This window comes from Prinia subflava, chromosome 5, assembly GCF_021018805.1.
Source record: "Prinia subflava isolate CZ2003 ecotype Zambia chromosome 5, Cam_Psub_1.2, whole genome shotgun sequence".
Classification (NCBI taxonomy): Eukaryota; Metazoa; Chordata; class Aves; order Passeriformes; family Cisticolidae; genus Prinia; species Prinia subflava.
The window spans coordinates 41,884,795-41,895,315 of NC_086251.1; the positions used below are offsets into that span (position 1 = coordinate 41,884,795).

At 46.2% G+C, this 10,521-nt stretch overlaps 1 protein-coding gene across 1 annotated transcript in view; it reads right to left on the reverse strand.

Moving 5' to 3' along the window:
• The window catches only part of SPTLC2 (serine palmitoyltransferase long chain base subunit 2), a 77,163-nt gene extending 73,003 nt beyond the window's left edge, over positions 1 to 4,160 (reverse strand). Inside the window, exon 1 of the mRNA XM_063399073.1 lies at positions 3,986 to 4,160. Coding sequence (XP_063255143.1) covers positions 3,986 to 4,078 — 93 coding nt within the window. The 5' untranslated portion in view covers positions 4,079 to 4,160. The remainder of the gene's footprint in view (positions 1 to 3,985) is intronic.
• Between the last annotated feature and the right edge of the window lie 6,361 nt (positions 4,161 to 10,521).

The window sequence follows — 10,521 nt, forward strand, 5'->3', positions numbered from 1 at the left end:
TGAGCAAACCCAGCCCTTACAGCCTCTTCATTTCTTGGGGACCCTCCACTGAATTCACAGACTGATGTGGTTATGTCAGCATCTTTCTGAAAAGCTCATAACTGGACACAACTTGCAAGATGCAGTCTCTCAAATGCTGAGTAAGGTGGAACAACCACTTTTTCATGAAGAAGTTAATGAGATTTAGATTTTCGGGATCATTTTTTTTCCAAAAGAAATACTTGAATTTTAAATTTGCATACAGATGTGAAAAAAGTCACAATTCTATACTCCAATTCCTTTTTACACCAGTGGATAGGGTAGTTATTTAATACATTCATCTTATCCTAACTTTCATCTGAAACAAGATTCACATCACTGCTACCACTAAATCCCTTGTTGCAAGAAGAACTTGCAGTATCTGCTGTAGTCACCTTAAGTGTGCTCTCCGAAAGAAACTACACTAACCTGAATTCCAACAAAAGCATCCAAAAAATCAGGATGAAGCCACTGCTCCCTGGCATCCTGAAGCATCCCACAGGATGAACCTATAAGCAGTTTGCTCTATTTACCAAGAGCAAGCACAAATCACAAGACTACACAAACTGTTTTCTGTATGTCCACACCAAAGCTTCCAGGAAAGAACTATCTATGCCATTTTAATAGCTGTTAGAATTCAGGACTTGTGACAGTCTTAAAGGAATGCAAATCCCACAGTCCTCCCACTTTTCTCAACCAAACTATTCCTTGTCTTCCTGAGGAAGCAGTACAAGACTTTGTTTACAAAGGCATGTATGTTATCTGGAAGTTGCTATAGGATGCTGTTTAAAAACCTTCTAGAAACATCAGAGAAATTAAAATTTGTTTATATAATTCCAGCTCCTATCTAACTGACTTGGAGATAGTGCACATAACAGAAATTAGGAACTTGATATCTAAAATCTATACTTCAATTTTATCTTTTTAGGTCGAGACTACTTCTTTAACTTCTAGAAGCACAACATTTTACTGTTAGAACCATTTTAATGTGAGAAGCTCAATTAAGGACTAAAAAAACCCCCACATTACTAAGAATTTGTTCACAATAACAGGTGGATTCAAATAAATTATCTTGGAAAGTAAGGGCATCTTCTCCATTAAAAATGTCCCAATCTCCCTATACTAAGCAGGAAAAATCTTTTCAGATGCAGCATTGGAAAACCATTAGTCATTTGCAAAACATTCAAATGGAGAAATACATCCCGTTTAAAATTTGCACTGCAGAAAGAAAAAGCGATTTCCCCCTACTTATTATTCCCACAAGTGTCTTGATAGCTCCTACACACCATTTTTATATTGAACTCAACACTCTCCCCAAAAGAGCAGAAGGGCATAAAAAGCAGAATCGTGCACAACTTGAAGAGGTAACTTCACATCTCTTTCACTAAGATTTGCTCTCTTTCACTTTCTGTGAAAAGTGAAAATGGTCACTTTCCCAGTCAGTGATGATATTTCATTAATCTCCAAGGCAGCCAAAGTCTGTTACTGCACAGTTTTAGTAGGCAGCAAGTTTGCCTCCCATCAAAGAAGTTTAGCAGTTCGGAAGGAGACAAGTACAACCCCTTTGAAAATTAAGCAAACAATTTCACCCTCTTCTGTTCATGCTGGAGTAACAATAAAGAACCCACTCTATATCAAATACCACCCTTAATGGAGTGAGTATCATAAGAGAATCTTCGAATTTAAGATTTATTTTTTTAGGATAAAAACCTCCAAAACAATGTAAACAAAAAAAAACCCCAAGAATTAAAAAACCCCAAAACTTATATAGATAACCTGAGCAGAATTGTCCTAGATAGAAGAGGACTCTTTTTTTCCACATAGTTAAAAATGGGTAGAGCTTTCCTGCATTATCAAGTCCTACTGGAGGGCATGGTAATGCACCACCCTTCTCCAAACTCTCCCCTCAGAAACTCCATTGTTTTCCAGATAAATTGTCAATGACTGCAACATTTCCTTAAACTGATAGTTTTCCTTGCTCCTCCTTTTCCCATTATTTTAGCTAGATCGCACTTTGCCTCTTGCTTCTCACACAAAACCCATGAAAGGCTTTCTTGAAAAAGTTGTCTTACTCATCCTTACTTTTCTGTTTGGTTTTTTTTCCCCACTAAGTAACAATCACACTCCTTTGTGTAAGCTGCCTACTTTTTGGTACTTGCTTACACAGTTGTGGATTCTCAAGTGCTGTATACAGTAGTACATAGATTATACATACACACATACAAATACATTCAACACAAAGTGAGCATACATGTTTCCCGTCTTCTGTAGAAAGGCTAGAAAGGCCTAAAAAACAAAACTGAAAAGGCAAAAGACCAAACAAGTAGCCAAATCTGTAATATATCAGCAAATACATACTTTGGCAGCTTACCACCACTGATGCTATCTGAGAAAGCTGGACATAATTAGTTTCCTAAACAGTTGCTTCTTCCAGTCCAGTTCTAACATTCAGACCCTCACTTTGAAAGTTAGCATAAAGTTAGCCCACATAAAATTATGGAGAAAAGAATGTAATACTCCTAATAATAAATCTCTGTTTGACCAGCAAGCAGCTGCCAGAAAGATATCAAACTTTCCTACACTCATATCCTCTGAGAGTGCCACTACACACTGGTTTTTTGGTAAGCTTTCTCATGAGCACTTCTCCAGTGAACCCTGACCTGCATTAGAAATAGTTATCTCAAATGCCTCAGGTCTCCAAAACATATCTGAGCATAGTATCATGTGCAAGCTACTAAGTGAATAGAATATCTCATAAACCAGCCAGGATTTTAAGCTTCCTCACTTTGACCTCTATGTTTTTTCCCATTCACAGGTTTCATCACTCAAGTTTTCGAGACACACCGGTGAACACAGTCCTTGACCAAAACAGTTCCCTACCCCATCTTCTGCCCTTCTGAAGTAGACGAATATAACTGTATTCGGACCTTCTTTAGAAAGCACAGGGTGGAGAAAAACACTCACAGAAGAACACTCTCCATCACCACACTTTGTCTTACTACAAAGATTTACATGTAAGGTTTTATAGCCAGCAGTAAATGCTTGGTGTTTGCAAGGCAAGACTACCAAAGCCATGGCTCCCCTAACCAATACAAGCTGACACTGCTGCCAAATGAAGGTACTATACATCCCTCAATTTATTCACTTCCAGTATTGTGCTATATCTCCCAAGGGCCAGGGCAAGGTCATAAACATCCATCTAGTCAAAGAAATACGGTAATTATCCTCAATTAAAGATAACTCAGGGAAAAAAAAAGTTTTGTTTTACCCTGAATCAATTCTCAATCCAGTTCATAGAGTGACTGCACAAGCCTATACTGAGAAAATAGAAGGGACAGCACAGGACTGAAGAACAGAAGCAGCAGGAGAGATGATGCCAGAGGAAGGTTTTTCTCAAGCAGCCTGAGGTGCTCAAGGAAACACAACCTTTTGCTGAGGCTGACTTCATGACAACCTTCAAGTTCCTTACACTATAACACAGAACTTGAGTGTTTTTCAAAGACACTGAAGTCTGCAAGCACAAATACACACTTGCACCACAGGGTGTTAACACAGCCAGATGAGATCCATCAACCTCCGACTCTGCTCTAAGTCCCTGCTCAAGGCTACTTGTACCCACAGCCCCGGCGTCGCACCTGTAACAATGAAACAGCGGCGAAGAACTGCTAAAACCTTTTCTTCTAACCCACGGACCTACTGTGTTATAGCAAGGTTTAAGTTCAAAGCTCTGCCACCAGTAAAAGCCTTGCAGTAAAGTTACAGCCGTGACTCGAGGGACAGTCATTTCCCATGCCGCCACCGGCGCGGTGAGTGAGCAGCCCCCGGGCGCTGCCCTCCCTCCCCAGGCGAGGGCCCACGGTGCAAACCACCCGGGTTCTGCCGACACCCTCCCAGCCACCCCGCGGTGCCTTCCGGGGCCCCGCCGCCGCGCTCCCCGCCCGCCCGGCGCCCCGTGCCCCGCACACACCTGCGTGCCGGGCGGGCCGCGCACGAAGCCGTTGCGGAGCGCGCCGTGGGCGCCGCCGCAGCCGTTGGCGCGGGGCCGCTCGGGCCGCTCCATCGCGCCGGCCCCGCCGCGCCCGCTCCGCCGCCCCCGCCCGGCCGGGCCGCGCCGCACCGGAAGCGCGGCCCGCGCTCCCCCAATCGCCGGCGCGGGCGTCACGCGAGGGGAAGGGCGCCCCTGGACGCGCCGGCGCGCGTGCGAGGCGGGCGGCCGGGGCCCAGTGAGAGCCCGCGCGGCGCCCGGGTGGGAGGGGAGCGAGGCGAAGGGAGGGGCTCGCCCAATCGCAAAGCGGAACGCCCGTGGGGAGGCGGAGCCAGAGGGTGAGCACTGCCCAATCACTTGGCAGAGATGGGACAGGGACCGAAAAGGAGGGTAATAGCTAGCCAATCACAGCGCGAGGCCGAGGGAGGGAGGCGGAGCGAGAAGCAGCGTCCGTCCAATGGCGGAGGGAGGAGAGGGGGTGGGGCTGAAGCGGCAGCCAATGGGCGGGCGGGGGCAGTGGGAGGGGTGGGGGCACATGGCGGTAGAGGGGCTGCTGGGGCGGGGACGGGGCAGTGACAGGGCTGTGACAGGGCTGCGACAGGGCTGCGGGAGCTGCCCCGCTCTCCTCATTCTCCCCCGGGAGCGGCCGCAGCGCCCTGGGCACGTTCCCGCAGCGGTGGGGACGGGGCCAGCGCGGCGCGGGTTGGTGCTGCCGCCTTCACCATCCCCGCCGGGAAACCGGAGCGCTGCCTCGGCACGCTGGTGGCTGGAGCGGGGAGAGGGCCGGCGGGGCAGCGGGCAGTCCCTCGCTGTTTCGTGGTGAGGGAGCTGAGGAACGAAGCGGTTCCTCCGAGACCTGGAGAGCTGTCCCAGGCCGCCTTGGGCTGTGTCCTAATGAGATCATGCGTCGGGGCCGAGGGAAAGCCCTGGATGAGAGCTCCGGAAAGCGTTTAGGCGATCAGACTAATTAGTGTAATGCGCTTGCCAGCAGCTCAGAAGAGACGTGTCTTGTCCGGAGTCCCCCAGGACATCGAAGGCCCTTGCAGGAACCCTGCAGACCAGCCTCGGGCGGAGCTTAATTCCAATAGGATTTACACTTGGGCTGAGCTGTGTCTCAGCTGGAGCTGCCCGGCTGTTCTCTCCGCCCACGGCTCTGTTTAACACCATAAGAGGTTTATGTACAAACGTGTTTTCTGACAGGGTTTGGAAAGATGTGCTTCGTTCAAAGAGCAGGTGAGCTAAATGCTGTATCTAGTTCCGGGGTGGTGTTACCACTCAGTAGAGTTTGAGTGACCAAGCATCACGCAGACAAGGCCAGAAGGAAAGCACGGCGTGACTGTATTTGTGCGCTATTAAACACCTGTTTGCATCCTGGCGAGGGAGTAGGGAGTGGTTCCCGAGCTGCAGGAGTGTTAATTGGCAGAAAGGAAATACCCTGACGTGTCTAATCACACACTGAAAAGATGGACGAGTGTGACCTTTGATTTCTCCAGTGTAATTTAGAGGGAAGGGCTGTGGTTTTTCTTTGCTCTTAGCAACAGGAAAAGAAACAAAATGAAGAGTTAATAGGTTCAAGCATATGAATTTGAGAGAATGGTCTCATCCTTTTCTCTCTGATTTGCTACTATTGATAGTTATTTTTATGTATTATAGTCACATCTTGGAGCCTTTGTCATGGATCTTATTGCAAATTTGATATGAACATGCAGTACCTAACAAGTGAATTAGCTTCTGTGAAAGACAGTCATTTTTCTTCCTTCAGGAAGACAGGAGTGCTTCACAGCCTGGTGTCAGCCTATGGCAGCAGCGTGTGTCCAGTCTGCTTCATGTCTCCATGTCCCCTTTGGACAAGAGGGCTTTTTGTGCTGAGGGGTACAAACACAGCCTCGGTGTAAGCAGTGCAAGCTGGGTGTTTGACCTTGTTCCTTTTCTTGCTGTGTGTGGCCGCTCCCCTATCTGGACTGCTGCTGAAGCAGGTATGCACTTGCCTCAGCAATAAGCTTTCTTCACGTGGTTCTGACATTCACTGAGAGAGAGCCACCAGCTAAGATGGGCTGGGCCATGTCCTATCTCTTGTCTTGCAGGTTGGGAACATGGGGGAGACTGGTGTTACTGGGAAGGACGTTGGGATCAAAGCAGCAAACACTCCTGCTTAGCACTTGAGTGCTCGTGCAAGTGGTCTGGTTTCAGTGTAGGTGCAGTGAAGAGCACTGTGAGGAAGAGGCACAGGTCATTTATTTCTGGATAAGCAGGGTAGGGCTTTTGCAGAGGTGAAGTAATCTATGAGGAGACTAATAAATATAATGAAAAAAATGAGCAAGAGAAGTGTATCAGGGGAGCACATACTGTAGACTTTCTGAAGTATTTTTTCCCCTGTTGCCATAGCTGGCTGTAAGCGTTTTCCTCCAGCCTCCTCTCCCTTTGAACAGAACAGATTGAATTATACTGACTGATTTTTGCTGTGGGGTGCAGATGGTCCATTAGTCTGCACTCACAAGGCATATGTAGGGCAGCACTCTCCACTCCCTGCCTGCCCACCTGCACAGGGAGGAGTTTCACCTGCTAATGCCTTACTTCTAGAGAGGATAAGGTGCTTCACCTGCCAGGCACAGGATCTCACTGCTGTGTTAGCTATTAAAGAACAAACCCTTTTCACATGTAGGTACCTACAGACTGGTCACGTCATCTGTCCTTGAACCCAACTAACATGAACCCTTAGACTGTGATGGTTTTAGTTTTGGTTTAGGAAATCTAAATAACGTGAAGGGACGTAATGGTTAGCTCATGCAGGACTGTACAGCCCCACACAGCAGATGCAGTGCTCCCCTGCATGGAGGGACCTCATCCTGCCCTGAGCATGGGGCCAGCATAGCCTGGTGTTTTAGGGGCATCTGGTCCCTTCCAGCACAGTGCAGGGGACACAGAAGGCCAGGCTCACACTGGGGCTGCAGTGACAGAAGAGTCCAGGATATCCATGGAGACAAGTCACAGCATGAGGATGCCATCCCAGGGCACAGCTACTGCCACAGACAGCACTAAACACATCCCACGGAGCTCCTGGAATCACACCTGCAGGCAACTCTGATATGGCTCTGTGCACTGCACAAGACACCTGTGTACACAGGTGGCTGCAGCTTGCGCCTCTGAACTAGGCAGTTGCAAAATAGGGAAGCCAAATGAAATCTGAAGAGCAAATTCCAGTTTAAAATTACATTTTAAGTCTCAAGGATACTATTCCAGTGAACTGGCAGAGCAAACTGTGGTATTCCACCAACTGAATAGTATCAGTATCACCCAACAAGTGTCAAAAAAGGCAGAGATCCTGATCATAGTTTACAACCATGGGACTGTTTTACTGTAGAGAAAGGGAGACAAGTAGGTGATCACTTGGCTCATAGGAGCCTCATCGTTATGTGAGGTCAAATTCCTGATGTGTTTGAGATGGAGGCATTAGGAATGAATGCACCAGGGAGCCCTGAACACTGAGCATGGATCAGAGAGATGAGTTGTGAACTTTGGAGATGGCAGAAGGTCAAGTTCTAGAAGGAGCAATTGGGTGGCAGACTTAGAAGTTTGTGAGCTCTGAGAGACATCCCACTCAGAGGGAGATTTTTGGTCACAGCCCACTGCAGTCCTGAAGAGCTCAAAGGGTCTCACTTAGGACTGCACTTTGTAGAGTCACAAGAGAGTTTGCTTTAGTCATAGTAATTTTCTATCTTAGCTGTAATTCTGGTTGTTTTGTGTCTTGGATTGAAAAATGTAACCAAAAAAGTGTATTCTATTTTCATCTGTTGAAACTAGTTGGGAGATACTGTTTTTCTATCTTCTTCCACCCCATTTTCCTCCAAGGGACATCACCTGTGAATGGGCCATTTAAGGCCTCTCACATGACTGACAACATTAATTCATTCCATTGTGAGATGCTCCACCCAGTGGGAGGAGCAGCATAAAACCAGCAATCCCAAACTCTGGAGCAGCTGGTTTTTCTACTGAATTCTCAGAGGAAGACTGGACCCCTCTCACCAGCACTGGACCCTTTGTTCTACAGGGTCATCTCTATTCCACAGAACAACATCTGTTACTCCAGGACGACTTATTTGGACTGCTTCCAACATCCTGATAACAGGGTGTCAGGTCGCATCTCTGACTCTGTCAGGGTTTTCTAGGACTTTTGTTTGTTTGCTTGTCTGGTTTTTTGTACTACTGTATTTGTATTTTTCCTTTTTTAAAAAATATTCCTAGTAAACAACTCTTATTCCTATTGCCATATTTTTTGCCTGAAAGCTCCTAATTGCAAAATTGTAATAATTTTGAGGGAGGGTTTTTTTTGTTTGTTTTGGGGGTTTTTGTTTTGTTTTGGGTTTTTTTGGTGGTTTGGTTTGTTTTGTTTTGTTTTTGTTTTTACATTCTCTATTCTAAGGGAAACTTCAGTTTTCCCTGACAGATACCTGTCCTTTCAAACCAAGACATGTTGCTATCAAGCTTGCAAAGCAATAATACATTTGGGTTGTTATTCAGTCAAGAAAAGTAAATTTCCAAGGCTGTTTTTTTGAAAAGGGGGAGCTGATTAGACAGCATGAGTTCCTGGGAGCAGACCGTGTTTCTGATAAGCTCAAGAGGAGCTGAGTCCAGGTGCTGTTCCTCAAGGCTGAGGCCTGACAAGCATTTCTTACATTGTAGTGCATCCAGAGGTGGGGAGGAAGGGGACATGCACCATCACACCTTTTTTCAGACCATACCAAGGAGTTGGTTTTTTCTAGGCTTTAGTCAGGGCTGACTACCAACATAGTCCTAGCTTTGTTTGGAGCCTCCTATGCTTTATCTGCTTTTACTTATGTTTGCTGTCCCCAAGATTTTCTACAAGACAGTACTTAGAAGGTCATATCTGTTCCCATCCCACCCTCCTCAGTTCAATTTTATGGATATTTGGCACCCCTTTGGGCAGTGACTTGTGCGGTATTTTGGAATGGAGATGGCTGTTTCTCTGCAATGGCACTCTATCTTATAGCCAACTTAAGACTAGCAGTAACATCCATCCATTTTTACTGCATTTCACCCAGCTGTGGAAAGATGACTGGGGATAATACTGAGAGATTATATTCATGGTCTGATAGAGGTTATAACAGTGTGGAAGTTATAGAGTAAAACACAGTTGCTGCTCCCTGGATGGAACGCAGTTGGTGTGCTCAAAACCTATTCCACGATGATTCCCCACACCCACAGTGTGCAACCACACACAGCACCCTAAGGGGGATGGAACAGAGGGTGGGGTGGAGTGGAGACACCTCATTTGGGCTCTGCTGAAATCCTTGCAGGGAAGGGAACTTGATGGCACTTTGCAGCTGAGAAATGACATAACACCTGTCAGCCAAGAGAGACAGGAGATATCCTGCTGCTGAGCCAACAGCTGTGGTGAAACATTCTCCTTGGATAAAATCGGTTTATTATAGCCTAATTGTAACATTAACACACACCTCTGCCCCAAAGTTACCTGCCCCCAAGATACAACCACCTCTCATTGGGCACATGCCCTGTATTTTTGACTGTATGTTTAAAAGCAAAGTGAGAGAATTTTACATCAATCACTAACAAAGGTATGTATGACTGGAGTCACCCAAGCTCCACCCAAATGTAGAGAAATAGTATACAAGTAAGTTGAGAAAGGAAGGAAAGTTAGGAAAGACTCCATCATAACTATCAGTTGATAGGCTGCGCCTATCTTCTCCCCTATGGAGATACCTATTTGGTAAGAATCAAACTCTGTGCATGCTCAGTATTTTATTGGGGATTAGAGCTTGTCTTTGCATTGCTTTGAGTATTTTTTTGCAGTCAGACACTATCACCAGCACTCATCAAACCTTAGCCTGTCACAGTTTTATATTAATAAAGGGTTATTCCATAAACTGTGCGAGTCCTTCGTGGGCACTAGAAGTCACCAGCAGTGGGTAATGTACTCAAATAAAGAGGAAGACCTGCTAAGGGGTCTCCCTTTTGCTGTTGGTGTGTGTCCCTGACTAAGTCAGTGGAACCACGCTATGATCCAGCACTACTGCTCACTGAGGGTTCCCCATAACAGGACTCTGACAGACTGGTCAGGCACAAGGATTTTGGCTTCCTTGAGGTGTTGACAGACAAATCAAACACTAAGGATCGAGTAAATCTCCTCACACTAAGGGTTGAGGAAATCTCCCCTTTTCACATGACATTAACTCGTGACACCACCTGCTTTTTCTGGAGCTCGAATTTTGGATCTTTGTTTATGCCATCACCCCAGAACTGTGTGGGTTTTTGTCTTTTTAGGTTGCTTACTGGCACTATCAGGCCAACAAAGGCTGTAGCTCCAGGAACCTTGTATTTGCCACAGAGAGAAGCTGATACAAGTTAACCTTGCCAGAAAAAAAAATTAGTTGGTCCGACCACGCAATTTATCTTGTATCTATGTTAGATACATAGTTTAGTACAGCAGCATTTGGGAATGAATGCTCGGAATGTGATCAGTAATTTCATCATTCTTGGCT